Here is a 15,648-nt window from a genome sequence, read left to right as displayed (position 1 = left end):
GGTCATCACTGGAAACAGAGAAAGTTGAAATCTGCAGGAATCACTTTGTCTACTTCACACTTTCTGAAGACAACTATTCTCAGCAATGCAACAGGCTAATCACACCACTGGTGAAGTTATTTGAGGCCAGTTTTTTATTTTAGAGACGGCAAATGCACAGGTTAAAAGTGGCTCTCAGGTCATCAATACGGTGACCACAGTCTAGCTTGGCTTGGTTACCCTGGAGAGTTGCCACCAACGTGAATGACAGAGCAGGGGGCCTGAGTTCACACACAAAGCTTTTATTTTTTTAGATGTAATGCAAATAATCATATCTAATATTTTCTTTCAGAAAACAAAAATAAATGCAAAACATGCTCAAAAAACAAGAAATCAAGTTGTACTTTTCATAAGGCACCACCAAAAACCCTGGTAAATTAGAGTCCATATTATATTTAAGTGTCTCACTAAGGGGTAAATAAATATGTAAGGGGATAGTCAATAGGTCTTGAGGTTTACAAAAGACATTCCTGTTTGGACATCTTGGAGTATTGCAAGAGTAAGACTGCGCAGGGTGTGGCTGTGAACATCTGTCACATCCTTTTCCAGTGCACGTCGTTCGGTCGTTGCATAGTGGTGACTGGATACGGTCCAGGCCAAGAGAAGACGCCAACCCCAGATACATTAATATCCATTCTTTCCTTCTCCTGCGGTAAACACTAACTGCCACGGCACACCCATATCCAAAGTAAAGATAAGCTTTGATTATTTGAAAAAAAAAAAAAGGGGGGGGGATTTCAAAAGGTAAAAAGCAAACCAAATGCCTGTTTTTAAAAATTTATATTACTGCAAAAGTAACTTTTTACACACATATGAAGCTAGTTCATATATAAACTTTACTGAACCTGGTTACGTGTGGGACTTCACCTTCGTTTTTCCACAATTTTCAAGTTCCACTTCAACTTTCCACTTTCTCCTTAGAGTGGCTCATCCACCTTTTGAAAGAAGGGCTTTCGCAGTTTTTCCTCTCCCCTCCCACATAAAAGCACTGGCTGGTTCTCACATAAACGTACTACAGAATCCAGGTTATCGACCAGTAGGGAGTTTCTCCTACAGCTGCAGAATTGCATCAGAATTGAAAAATTAAGAGAAACAAACATACTTCTCAGACACATGTTGAAGATAAAGGTGACGAAGAAAAGCACAGGTGAGAGCGTTCTTGGCTCACGGGTCAGCCCTCACTGGCGTTTTGATCATTAAAGTACGTCATGCGCAACCACAGGTTCCACGTCTGACATTTCAGTCACCCACAGCAGGACGTGCAGCAGCTGTCACTCCACAAAGCCCAGGGCTGAGTCACAGCGAGCTGGGCACTGGCCGCCCGGCAAAGCCCTGACCTGGCGCCTCCATGTGGCTCTGCTGCGGTCACTACAGGCAGTGAGGCCAACACCAGCCAGAGGGACCATGGAAGGGCTGTGGTCCCACGTGCAAGGGGCCGAGGATCTACTCTTGGGCTACCGATTTTCATCTTCCCTTCTCTAATATTTGCCAAAATGCTTTATAGTGAACATAGTAAGAAATGCCTTTGAAAGAATTATTACAAGAAAGTTAAAGTATCAATGGGGAAGAATTGTGACTTGGAGGAGACAGGAAGGGTGAAAAAACATTTTAAATCGAATTTTAATTTGACATGCTACACCACTGCAGAATGGGTTTAAGCTGTAAATATGTAACTTCCTCTAAGTGAAAAGTTTTATACTAGAGTATCAACATTTCTTTAAACAGATGAATCTTAGTGCACTAATTGCAAAATTACACATTTTATGTATTTTTCTTCTTCTTTAAACTAATTTCACTCATCTGTTCTCAGCCTCAGTCTAAATGGTCAAAAGTTAGAGCAAATTCCTGTGACTTTCAAATTAATACAGAAAATCCCACAGTATCAAATTAAAGGATATATTTAGGTTTCAAAATGTCTGAAGATGAATAGGAAGCTATTCATGGTTGGGAGACTGCCTTGCGACTTTCTCAGGTCAAACATGCAGGCAAATGCCGTACTGTGGATATAAATCATTTCCTAAACAGCCCTCTCTCCCCATCTCCCACTCTCCAAGCAGCAGAGCCATCTTTCTCAGCATCCTCATGTCCCTCTGCTGACAGCTGAAGGGAAAAGGTATTTTAAAGCATGTTCCAGGCAGCCATCACTGAAGACTGCAATCAATTTTTAACCCACAAGTGTCTGAAGGCTCTTACAGAGAAGACCAAAAGGCAAAAAAAAAAAAGGAAAAATTGTGCTTTCTTCTATAATATAACCGGATGAAATTCTTAACTAAGTAATGATATCTTTATGTACATTAGCAAAATGAAAACTTATGAAAATAGTTACCTTGTAATTTCCACTGAAATCTTAAATCTTACATACACTTGAGATGAAACATTAAGACCCATGCACATCAACACTGATGAACTTCTTAACATTCAAGATTTTATGATACCAGGGGAAGAGGGACGGAAAGATTGGTAATAGGAACTATAGAGAAAGCATGTCCAGAAACTGGATTTTAAAGGAAAGGTTTTTTAGGAAGAGGTCTTTTGAGTTAAATCTCATACCCACTCAAACTGTGACTCGACAGTACATTTCGCTCCTAGTTACTAGAAGACATTTCTTTAAAAAGGGAGGACGAGAGTATTAGCTGTTCTCTGGGCCCATCTTGCTCCTCCCTTTAAAAGGAAAACTGATGAATTTATAAGCCAAACCAAATAAAGGAACACAGGATAGTGAAGACGAAACACCGTTTTCAGCTTGTTTGGTGGGTCTTTTTTGTCCTTAAAAAAAGAAAAAAAAAAAAAGAGTCCCCTTCTAATAAGAGCTTCCCTAACCCCTCTACGAGGACAGAACACGACAGGAAGGAGGACGACACAGCACCGTCGTTTCAAACTTTCACAAACAGAACGGAACAGAACCAAACAGAACCACCACTGCAGATACAGCACGATCAGGATTCCCCACAGACAGGGACGAGTCCCAACACACAAAGGAAACAGAATTATCTATTTGGACAAAACAAGATGGACGATCTGGTCAGGCGAGGCTGGAAAAGGAAGTGCTAACTCCATGTACTACAAGGAAGGAGTGGGACTCCTTTATAAAAAGCAAGAAGAGAAAGCAAGCCCTCAAATGGATTTCTAATGCTGAGACTCCGTCACAAGCTGCTGGTAACGGTAAATATATATATATTTATATATTCATATATGTATATTAAAAAAGGAAAAATAATCTATTTATAGAACAGTCAGTAGTCAGAGACATTTAGAAAAAAGTAAAAACAAGTCCTTTTTTCTTTTTTTAAAAATGGATTTACTAAAACAACTTCGTCACCAGAGGTACTCTATGCCCAACTTCTCGGAGAGAAGCCATGGGGCTACAGGATAGCGCCCGCGGCTGGCCTCTGTCAGCAACTGCCAGTCCTGGAACCAGACAGTGGGGCAGGGCTGCAAGGCAAAAAGCTGTTTTGCTGGTTTTGCTGGTGGCCATGCCTAAAGCCTGGTGGCACCTGGTACACTTGTCAATGAAGGTTTCCCCAAAAAGCATGCACCGCTAGCTCAATGAAACATTCTGACTCATTGTGTCTGCTGCTGCAGAAGCCTGGATCCACGTACCTGCTCTTCTCTAAATGCAGACCCAAAGCAACAAGACTTCTCAAAGCCAAAAAAGGCTGCTTGCCTTAAAATAAAATCTCTTCTTCCCAGAATCCAATCTAGTCAGATTCTGAACTGGATGCTACTCTCCTCCTTAGGAAGATGGGGTGATCTGCCCCTCACTTGGGGTTTTCCTCTTGGTACACACAAGCACACGGAGCAGAGGTCTACAGGCCAGGCTCCCCTCCCACAGCCTCTAACAGGACTATGTTCGTCCTGGTCCTCTCTGAGCTGGACCTGCCAGGCATCAAACGCAGGTCAGAGTGGAAGGAAGCTGGTCCTCTGATTCCTCCCACTGCCCTAAGGAGATCCAAGCAGTCAGTACCTCCCAACAGTGCTGGCTGTGAACCCCTAACTAGTATCAACTGGCCCTAAAACACACCCTTACAAGTCCTGCGAGCACACCAACGCAATGATGCCAACCTGCCACCCTAGAGCTCCAGTGTCTGGCCTTAATGTGACAAAGGACCTCAGAGGAGACATGAACTGAAACCCCGGCTGCTGGACCAAGGCAGACACCCTCAGCACACGAGTGCAGATAGAGAACGCGGGTCCCACATCCATGCGCAGAGGAAGTCGGCTGAGAGGACTTTCCCAGAAGGCCGTTCATCTTTGGAAGCAACATTCCGAGTGGACCTAAACCACTCTACTTGATGACTACGGTCTCAGTGTGGTCCGTTTTCCCCCGTGTCCCAAACCAACCCAGCGTCTGCTAACTGGTTTCTTTAAGATCCTCCACTGGTAGTTTGTAGCTCATTATGAAGGAAGGGGGCGGCGCTGGCCCTGGGCTGTCTGGCCCCTGCTTCTTTGCACAGTTTGTACAGATGTAATCTTCACTTTCCGCCATTTCTGGAGAGACCCCCACACAAACTTGGTGAAACCACTCATCGCAGCCACCATCACACTGCACCCAGTCCACCTGTTGGAGACAAGATCGGGGATATTTAGGTTACACATGCAGGAAGCCTGGGACACAAGCAAACCAAAGAGCTGCCTTGGCTTAAATGATAGCAAATAACGGGGATGCCCAGAGATAGACAATGACTTCTTATGGAGTTATTTTTTAAAGAAAGAAGCTGGGAAGTTAATCCCCCCAAATTATTTTTTTTTTTCTGTAATGTGTCCACAAAATGAGGCCTCTTAGGTACTCCATCACCTCATATATACCTGGGGCTCCTTGCAAGGCAGAAACATGTTTAAGAAAATTTGACCAAAAAAAGGAACTTCTAATAGAGCAGCCAAGTAATTTTAGCTAATATTAACAATGTCTAGGCTCTAAGACAATGCAATTATCAATCAGGAAAGGCAGAGTACAACAATGTGAAGGCAATCCTGTGTATTAGCTTTATTTCAAAGAGATAAGCCAAAGTACTAAGAGCATTAAATACCTTTTTAGAAAAGCAGTCACATAGGCCACTTTTAAAACTAATATTTTTTATTCTTCTCTTCTTCCGTTACAAATACAACTCCCTATAAAAAGTTAGCAAATATCAGAGGTCAAATCTTACAAATTAACCAATTAAAACAGTCAAAGACACAGGTCAATAGATCACTCTGGGGTTTAAAATTAAGGTCTGAGTAACTGACAGGTCAGTGGCAGAGGCCTGGCAAGCTGTGACCCTTCAGAGAGGATGGTGACTATAGGAGGCCAGAAAGGGACTGTGGTTTGGTGGCGCTAAGCCTGGGGTAGACACTTAATAGTGAGGAGATCCTGGCTTTGCTATTTGGCAGGTAATTGGGGTGGTTTTTATGGCTATGCCATGGCAGATTAGAACCTTTAAGATAAAAGGGCTTCTTACTCTTCTCTATGCAAGATAAAAGTGGACCATCTCACTAACAATGTCAGAAGCCATGCACAACAATGAACTTTTCTAGAAACCAGAGCAAAGTGAGGAGAATGAAGGGATCCACGAAGTACTTCAGCACAGCTTGTGAGAAAGGACAGAAGGAAGGAGGAATGAGCTAGGAAGTAAGTTTCAGGGAAAGTGGGCAGTTCTCAAAATCAGTGTCCACAGACTATAAAACTCATCAAAAGTGTGACAGTCATGTTAGTAGTTTCTGGGTTTTTAATAAAGGGTGGGAGAAATCATTTGTCAAAATTATCTTTTTGCTTTAGTTGTTCTTAGAGTTCTAGCTCTCAAGGGGCCAATACTGTGTGGCATAAAGATTACTGAATTCACTCCGAAGTCCAGAGTTCTGATGTATGAGCTGAGGCAAGTCATTCAATCTCCCTAAGGCTCCACATCTCTCTCTGTAAAACGGAGACCAAGTCTTACTCACAGAATTATTTACAGCAAGGGGTCCTCAACCTCCAGGATCTGATGTCTGATAACTGGAGGTGGAGCTGCTGTAGTAACAACAGAAATAAAGGGGACAAAAAATGTAACGTGCTTGAATCCTCCTGAAACCATCCACTGACTCCAGGCTGTGGAAAAACTGCCCTCCATGAAATCAGTGCCTGGTGCCAAAAAGGTTGGGGACCACTAATTTAGAGGATCAAATGAAATAATGGTTGGCAAGGCACCTGGTCCCCAGGCTGGGACATTGGAGCCATTTCTAAAATTGTAGTCTCCTGGCTCCACTCACTCTTCTTCACACGAAACATTCTGCAAATAACTGCCTGCAGCATGACTCATACCAGAATTACCTGCTGTGTGTAGCTGAGACCTAGCCCGAACCCAAAGACTCAAAATCACCTTGGTGTTCAAACCGGAAACCTGTATTGTGACCAGCTCCCGGGTCATTCTCATATATTCTAAACCTGACCATCACTTTCACTGTGTGATACTGCTTTCTGCAAGTTCAGAGTGACTTGTTTCCTCAAATGAATTTTTTGTTCTGTAATTGTTCGTGTGATATTTAGCTTCTGAAGTCTTAACTGGTCAAAGTGTTCCTACTGTGGCAAACTGCACTGGAGGTACAGAAAACGGAGACGACGACTCCGGTGCAACAGATAAAAAATAAAGACAGCACAGGCAGGTGAAGGTTTATAGCCTGACAGTGGGTGAACACAGACTGTCTGGCTGTGTGGCGCTGGCCAAGGGACCTGGGAGGACCAGCTGTGGTCCTCTGGGCTGCTCAGACCGGAGGTGTCGTCCTGGGTTATAAACACCTGAGTCGACAGGGAACTAACTATTCTAACCAGTCTAGTCCCCACAAGGTAAAAAAGTTACAATTTGTCATGATTTGCTGCCAAGAAAAGTTTCTTTTAAAATCAAATTCTGCATCCCGCTCACTGGTTTCTGGTTTCCCAAAATCAAATCTACTGCTCTCTTTCAAATAAGGAACATAGCATTTCCCCTTTTGAGAGTTTGGCTAGAGGTCCATTCCTAAGCCCAGCTTCCCCATCATCCCAAAAAAGCATAGTAACTTTTCCTGAGACTTGATCCTAGCCTATAGGTCAGACAACAATTTGGCCTAATAATTAGCAGGGAAAAAAACGGCCCTATGAATATCTTTTGATCATGCTCCTTGACTAACAATCGAAATTATACTTTTGTCTGGAATGCTAACTGAATCCAGAGGATTCTGAACAGACTGTGGCAGCCTGAACACTTGAGAACAAAGAATCTGGTTAACTGCATAGTAAGTCCTAATAGTCATTTCCCCTTTCATTACTTCTAGGAAGCATATTTGTCAAATCAAAAAAAGTAGTTCCTGAAAAACTTCACAGCTATGAGCTGTTCAAATATTAACCGATAAAGAGATTATTGGTTAAATGTGTGTTTAAAAGAGAAATAGATTAAACAGAGAAAATTATGTTGGTTTGGCATTTCTTGTTTTGCTAAATGGTTTCATATGTACGCTTAAGACAAAATATTTGGCATGTTGTATTTTCTTCAGTTCTTAGTGCATATTATTACACTGGGAAAAAAGAAAACTGGTGATTTAGTGATACTCTTAGCTTAGTTACCCAACTGAACTCTTTATATTTTTGGCATTCAATCTTTTGCACCAAACTTTCTTGCAAAAGCCAGATATGAAAATTTAAAAAATTTACTTAATCAAGTACAACATATGCTTAGAATCCCCATGTATGTTTTTTGGTGCTCTCATCAATAAATAACCAACCTTTTCAGTCTGCCCGAAATTAACCAGTTTCCCAAGACACAGGAATTTCGGTGCTGAAAGTGACAGCTGGTCACCTTATCATTAACATCACCATAGTTTGTGTGTGTGAGACTCACTCATTTAGGTAATCCAACCTTCGTTTATGCTAAAAGGAGATAAGAATGATAAAAGAACTGATAATGCAAATACTTTTGCCTATATGATTCTCCACAAAAATCTTTTAAAATCAGAGTGGGTAACAGACAGTTGAAGTGAGAGAGAGAAGTTTATAATCTCTCTTTATTTACTGTATTGGACATCTTAGGGAGGTAGTAATGGTAAGAAGAAAGCCCCAGAAAGAAGGTAAAAAAGCTAAAGGGGGAAAAAGTCTATTTTCATAGTGAGATTAAATATTTATTTCAATGCAGAAAAATATTACTTATATACTAGCTTGAAAGAACTTGCTCCTTCAAGTTAACTCTTGGTACCAGTAAGATTGAATGAAAGTGACAGAGTTCAGGGAGAAAAAGAATCTGAACCTGAAAACTAATCTTTTATTCATTATTTAAAAAAAAATTAATTTCAACTTAAAGTCAATTTGATAATGATGGAAGAGATGGTTTTGGGCTTTTAAAACCTTTTACTTTATTCTGATAAAATTTTTCTTTTTTCTTTCTAAAACATCTTTGAAATAGAGGCTATGTAGATTTAAGTAATCCTTCAAAGTTTTCTCAATCTGCACATTTTTAGGTAAAAGTAACAGTAATTACTTGTTAGAAAAAAATGTACATTTACCTAAATATGAATGAACTCTAGAAGCTGTGTGTGTTTTTTTGCTACATAGTATTTAAAGAAAAGACTTCTTTTAAAAACATTCTTTTCTTGGTATCCTTTTGTAGTAAAGATGTATATCATGCATTAATTTGTTTTCCTTAAAGAAACACTACACTTCAAATTGAGGAAGTTGTAAAATTATTTACAAAGGTTTTAAAGAAATACACAGGTAGTAACATTGTGTCAGAAACAAGCTTGGAGCACTACAAAAACTGCAGAACAGCAGCGATGGGCAAAATGTTTATAATCTGAAATAATTCCCATTTGAAATTAAACACGTTACAGAAATACACCATTTATAACTTTCTTTCATGTAGCTACTGACAGGGTGAGGCACACTTGTTCACCTGTGTGTTCAACCATCTTTTCTACTAATCTTCACAAATTTCTGTAGTAATCTGTACAAATCTTTGTATATTTTAAACAATAGACATTTTCTCAAAATATGTGGCTAAATTTCCTTTTGCTCCATCAAAATGGGGATGATAACTTTCCAGATTTTTTTTATTTTGGCCACGCCACCCAACTTGCAGGATCTTAGTTCTCCAACCAGGGATGGAACCCGGGCCCTCTGCAGTGGAAATGTGGAGTCCTAACCACTGGACCACCAGGGAAATCCCTTTTCTAGATTTTCAAAAAATACAATGTTAAGAGCAAATCTTAGGGCTTATATATTGATCACATTATTTTAAATAAATAAAGCAGGACATGTTAATATATCAATTTTGTAGCAGAAGAGAGAAAACTCTCTGCAGTGTTATATGCTATAGAAAGAGAACAGAGACAGTAGATGAACTGAACCGTGTTTTAAATGCTAATTAAACAGAGGAGAAGGGAGAGGGTATTAAGTGAAAAGGAGGGAAAAAAAAGAGGAAGGTTATGATGGATATAAACACTGTAGAAAGGATGACGGTAAGTAAGCTAAAAAAAAAACAACACATCTTGCTGCCAATCCTACAACTGCTGAAAATTAGTTAAAGGAGAAAGAAAGGGGAGAAGGCTCTGCCAACACTAAGCTACTAATGTTTCAGGACCCAAAGAGAAATGGGTAACCTTTCATAGCCTCTTTAATAAACAAATTCAGATGAGAATATATTTAAATGAAAGATAAAAATAATTCAACACACACATAATGTACCTACTAAGATGCTTTAAAAATGTTTATACTATAGAAAAATGCTTATGAAATTAATAAAGAAAGATGCAAAACTGGACAGTATGACATGATATGAAACAAACCATACAGAAAAAGAACTGGAAGGAAGCACACTAAAATATTCCCAGTTGTTATTCTCAGAGAGCTGGACTATGGGGTATATATTTTACTATATACTCATTTTCCAAAAGTGAGAGAACCTTTACTAATTTAAACACATCATGTAGTTCTGGACTGTTTTTGTACTTGCATCTCAATTACCGGAGGGGTGGGGATATAAGCGGAGCACCTGGTCTGGGAGCCAGGTTTCTCCTTGTGGTTTTGCCACTAACTAGTCTATGACTTTGGTTACATCGTTTATCCTCACTCAGTCCTGGTTACATCATTTGTAAAATGAAGAGGCTGGAGAAGGTGACCTCTTCAAGCTCTAACAGTATTTAGCCGAGGAGGGAATAGTGATGCAACTGTATTTATTCTGTTTATATATTCAAACTGAGGGGTTATTAAAATTCTAAGAGTCAAGTGGCGTAAGGAGATAAAGTTAAAGCCATGAACTTACTAATAATCTTGATGGGAACACCAAAATAGATGCCTCCAGACACTTAAAGAACTACGATTTTTCATAAAGTCCATCCATTTTTCTCAGAAGTCTGTAACATCAATATTGCCTTAAGAAAGATCATCATGTACTTACTAATATTTAAAGTTTAGGGCTGACATTAAAAAAATAGTACCTTTAAAGGTCTTCATTATTTTCTGCAAGAGATTTTTAAAAATCATGTTCTATTTAGGAGCATATACATAGGCCTGAGTGTAGCTAAGACACAGACCAAAGGGAAGATTTAACCCAAGTTTTATGTCTTCACACAAATCTCCAGGCACTTTGCTTCCTGGGTCTTAGAACTCTGGCCTGGGACCTTTTAGGCCACTGTGGCTGACTGACAAGGTGCTTAGTCCTCCAAGGCACCCTACAGGGAGGGCACACGACTGCTCTGAGCTCTACTGAGGCCACACATGGGGTGCACTGCTCCTGGGTACCACACAGCTTCTCTCTGCTCATCTGGGATGTTTCGCTCTGTACACAAATTCTAAAACACATTTCTTCTATTAAAATCTCATAACTGAAAAAGGTTCTAGAAACTATATTAAACGTGATGGTGCAAGGCCAAATCCTGGGATCAAAACAGACCATCACTATGTCACAGCCTCGTGTGCCTGGCTGCTGCTCCGTGTCCCCGCACACACTCGCTGGGACGCCGAGAGACTCACCTTGTCCTTGCAGGGCCTCTGGCAGTTCTGAGCAGCGCACACAGCGTTCTCATCATCCGACTCCTCTGCTCCAGACCAGTCGTACTTGGAGGGAATGTCTAGCACCTTCTTCTCTCTCTTCTTCTCGGTGCTCTCCTTCACAAGTTCGACTTTGGCTGCAGCGGCCTTCTCCTTCTTTTTCTTCCTCTCTTCTTCTTTTGCTAGCTTCTTGGCCAGTTTGTTCAGCTCCTTTGATTTTTCTGCACTTAATTTTAATTTCTTCTTTTTAGGTTTATCCATTTTCTTTAGCTCCCTGGACTTCTGCTTTCCTTCACCAAAAAGCTGCTCTACTTTTTCTAGCTTCCGTTTCCGTTTCTTCTCTGAAGAGTCCTTTCCTTTTATTTTTAATGGTTTCTCTTCCATGCTGTCATCCTTCAAAAATATAAAGAGAGAAACAATTTAAAAGCAAGACATTCAAAAACAGTTTTATTCTCTTATATGAGGTATCCTGAGTATACAATTTCATAATGACAGGAAGAATATGAATTACCAAGGCTGGGGGGAGGGAAATGGGATTTATTATTTAACAGGTACTGAGTTTCTCTTCGGAGAAGGCAATGGCAACCCACTCCACTACTCTCGCCTGGAAAATCCCATGGACGGAGGAGCCTGGTAGGCTGTAGTCCATGGGGTCGCTAGGAGTCGGACATGAATCAGCGACTTCCCTTTCACTTTTCACTTTTATGCACTGGAGAAGGAGATGGCACCCCACTCCAGTACCCTTGCCTGGAGAATCCCAGGGACAGGGGAGCCTGGTGGGCTGCCGGCTATGGGGTTGCACAGAGTCGGACACGACTGAAGCGACAGCAGCAGCAGCAGAGTTTCTCTTTGGAATAATTTAAAAGTTCTGGAAATGGACAGTGGTAACAGTTGTACAATATTATAAATGTGATTAAAACAACTGAATTGTATATTTAATAAATTTTATATTGTATACATTATACAATAAATATTCTGATATTTTAAGAAGACAAATACAATATTCAAAGAAGGTAACAGTAGAAAATAATGGCAAGCCCTGAATAAAATATCTGACTTATTTTTAGCTTATCGGGGACAAGGGGAAAGGCCAAAAAATTGTCAGCATACATTATACAGTCTGCAGCATCTGTCTGTAACTGAGACGTAAACATAGAAAGCTCAACGTATTAAATGTATATTAAGTTACACAGTAACTCTTTTGGTCTTTATTTACCAGCATTAAAATTCTGAATAAGAGGTGAGGCAGAAAAAGAAATACTGAAAATCATAAGCTTGGTAATTACTTAAGAAATAACACTTCCTAAGATTCTGCAGGTAGAGGATGAGATGATTAGACCGCATCACTGACTCAATGGAATGAATCTGAGCAAACTCCAGGAGACAATGGAAGACAGAGGAGCCTGGTGTGCTGCAATCTGCTGCTGCTGCTAAGTCACGTCAGTCGTGTCCGACTCTGGGCGACCCCATAGACGGCAGACCACCAGGCTCCCCCGTCCCTGGGATTCTCCAGGCAAGAACACTGGAGTGGGTTGCCATTTCCTTCTCCAATGCATGAAAGTGAAAAGTGAAAGTGAAGTCGCTCAGTCGTGTCCGACCTCTAGTGACCCCATGGACTGCAGCCCACCAGGCTCCTCCGTTCATGGGATTTTCCAGGCAAGAGTACTGGAGTGGGGTGCCATTGCCTTCTCCGTGCTGCAATCTATGAGCTTGCAAACAGTCAGACACGACTTAGTGACAGAGCATAGGAATCTGCAGAATCATAAAGAATACTGGGTCATAAGTATCTTAAACCTATCACACCTTGAATAAGACATTTAACTTTTCAAAACTGTTTCCTTATATATAAAATCAAATAAGACAGTGGGTGTGAAGAGAAAGCTCTGCTAACTGGAAAACATTATCTAAATTAGGCACCTTCGATTTGACTTCCAAACCAAACTACAGTGTGCCAGCATACAAGACTGTACCTTCCACTTCACAGAAACAGTCAAGGAAAAGAAAGATGATTCAGAACACAGCAACCAAATGCCACAGTTAGAGCCTGGGTCCCTCCGCTTTTACTGCAAGTGTGACTTCAGGCAAGTTTCTGCATCTCTGACCCTTACCTTCTTCGTAGGTAGAAAGAGCTAAACACTTGCCTTGTCTGTCCTTTCCCCTCCTGCTCAGGATTATAGTATCACAGATAAAAAAACATGGGTAAATTGTATAAAAATATATGAACTACGTAAAACCTCAATAAAGAAAGCCATACAGCAGAAATACTTTGGCTTGGTGAGAGAGAAGGCAACTGGAGCACTATCCACCAGTCCTCCCCTTGTGACCTGTGGAACCTCCAAGGAGCTGGGACATTCTAAGTGGTTTTAAACCATTGTGTAATACGCTTCCAATCTGTACCTCCATGATGTGCAGGAATCTATCTTCAGAGGGTGGGTGTGTGGCCTGCAAAATCCGCCATATGTGCTGAGTCTCATCCAGGGACACCTCCAGGAGATCTCCCACCATCATCAGCTCCTCCAGCTGAGCTTTAGCTCCTGGTGACAGCTCCAGCACTGGAGGCTCCAAGCTCCGGGGCACCAAAGGGCTCTTCCGGGGCTGTTTCCGTGGGGTGCTAGAACCTTTCCCCCAAAACAGAAGACAGAACAAATCATGAAAACTACTGAAAAAAGTAATGCTTTCAAAGTAAGTATTTAGAGGAATGGTCCCTCTTCCTCCAACACTTAATTTAGATGTTTGGATTCACTGTATCAGTATTAAAGTGAAATTTTAAAAAAACACAGAACAAAAAAGGCCTAGAATTCTAACGACACTCTAAAAAACTGGTTTAGAGTGAAAACACAGGTTCCATATTGTTTACCTTGTGACTGGAGGGGAAAGGGAATGCTCTCTCCATTGTAGAAGATACCAAAAGACTAGACATATAACTGCCACATATAAATAACCCATTATCTGCCTAATTAACAATAATAATATGCTGTCCCATAAAATCCTGAATTTTACTGTGAAGATAGTCTCCATTTTCCAGAGGTGTGACCTAAAGCAGTCTGGCTGATTTTCACTGGGGACAAAAACTAGATAGTGAACACAATAGAAAAATTATTTACCAAGGGATGAAGAATAAAGCTTTTCAAAACCAGAATGAGTATTCTTCAAAAGTAGCAAGTTCCTCAACAACTAATTATAAACAAATAGAGGATAAATAATGACTGATCAGGGGTTTGATAAAAGTGGGGTCAGAAGGGGCTGGATAGACTCTAAAGGGCTTCCAATTAGGAGTCAACGATTCTACAGAAATTTTCTATCATTATGGCCTAATGACAGAAAAATGCTACCAGAGACTGGATTTTCCAAAGTTGCACTTTTCAAGTTCTACTGCATTTCATGGTCAGGAGTCATACTTGAGGAGAGACTGCCAGTGTGGTAATACCTTGAGAGCAGCTCTTAGAGGCGGACGAGTATGCGTGCTCTGCGCAGAAGGAGGGTGCCGTCCACATGTGCGTGACCACTTCCTCAGACTTGATGGGGATCTCTTCATCACAGAAGAGGTTGGGCTCCAGGCTGCTGGAGGACTTCACGCTAGCTGTGTCCTGAAGAAGCAGCCAAGGGGGTGCTGAGAATTAGGAACACTTAACTTGTCCCATGACAATAATCTAAGCACAGGCTTTTAATACAACACAGTTAGCAGGGGGGGTGGGGGTGGGGGGATGGGATCCTTAAATATCTGGTATTAAATAGGAAAGAAAATTTCCACTGGGGAAAAAACAATGATCACCACAGTTTCAAGCCAAAAGTAAAGCTCGAGAGCAATCCACAGAGATAACAGATCTACAAGAAAGCTATGATTTGAAGAATAACCTTTCTACAGTCTACAACACATAAAGACTCCTGTAGCCATGAGTTAAGAAACTCTGACCATTTAAGAAAAAATAAAATGGACTTAGGAGGGGAATAAAGGTTCAGATGTGGTACCTTAAGGACATGGCTCATTCAATCCTCTCTAAAGGTTTTCAAATCCAGATGCTTATCAGTTGCTGCTTTTACTTACCAGCTAGCTGCCCTTACTTAAAAAGCCTGACTGACAGTGTTTTAGGTTATAAATCCTAACAACTTCAAGCAGGTCTCAGATGACTCTCCCCTGAAGTTAGGCTCCACAACCCACATGTACAGCTTTAACGGTCACAGTGCAATCAGGAATACAGAAATCTCAGGTATTTTAACTAGGAGAATTTAATAAAGTGAACTGGCTAAATTGTACACTGAAGGCTTGAAAAAGCAAACAGAAACATCAAAGTAACACCAAGGTACCTACAAGAAAGAGGTGCCATCTCTAGGGCTTGAGGTAACAGAGAAAAGAAGTGGGGTTATTACAACCAGTAAGCTGGGGGCCTGCAGAGCTGGGACCAGACCTGTGAGGAGCAGGCACTGGCCTGTGTTCTGCTATCTCTAACAGAACACAATGTGGCTGGCTTCTGGGGTGCAAAAAAAAACCAACTACACTGGAACCAGCTGCTACTGCCAGGGGAAAAGACAAAACGAAAAACAAATGTCCAAAAACAGAAAACAGTAAACAAAACAAGAAAACTGTAGTTCAACGATGGCAGGAATGGAAAATAAAACGGTAAGCCATCAAGTCCCTTCTCACT

At 41.0% G+C, this 15,648-nt stretch overlaps 1 protein-coding gene across 2 annotated transcripts in view; it reads right to left on the bottom strand.

Moving 5' to 3' along the window:
- Positions 1-260: 260 nt before the first annotated feature.
- KDM5A (lysine demethylase 5A) overlaps positions 261-15,648 on the bottom strand; it is a 65,180-nt gene continuing 49,792 nt past the window's right edge. Inside the window, exons 25-28 of one of the 2 annotated variants that reach the window (XM_055568383.1) lie at positions 14,433-14,592; positions 13,403-13,623; positions 10,988-11,398; positions 261-4,597 (exon numbers count right to left, since the gene is read on the bottom strand). In XM_055568383.1, the coding sequence (XP_055424358.1) occupies positions 4,391-4,597; positions 10,988-11,398; positions 13,403-13,623; positions 14,433-14,592 (999 nt within the window). In that variant the 3' untranslated portion in view covers positions 261-4,390. Of the gene's footprint in view, positions 4,598-10,323; positions 10,369-10,987; positions 11,399-13,402; positions 13,624-14,432; positions 14,593-15,648 lie in introns of those variants that run through there. The other variant, XM_055568391.1, reaches the window with a different exon arrangement.

This window comes from Bubalus kerabau, chromosome 1 (genome assembly GCF_029407905.1).
Source record: "Bubalus kerabau isolate K-KA32 ecotype Philippines breed swamp buffalo chromosome 1, PCC_UOA_SB_1v2, whole genome shotgun sequence".
NCBI classification, from domain to species: Eukaryota; Metazoa; Chordata; class Mammalia; order Artiodactyla; family Bovidae; genus Bubalus; species Bubalus kerabau.
This window is presented reverse-complemented; position numbering and strand designations above follow the sequence as displayed.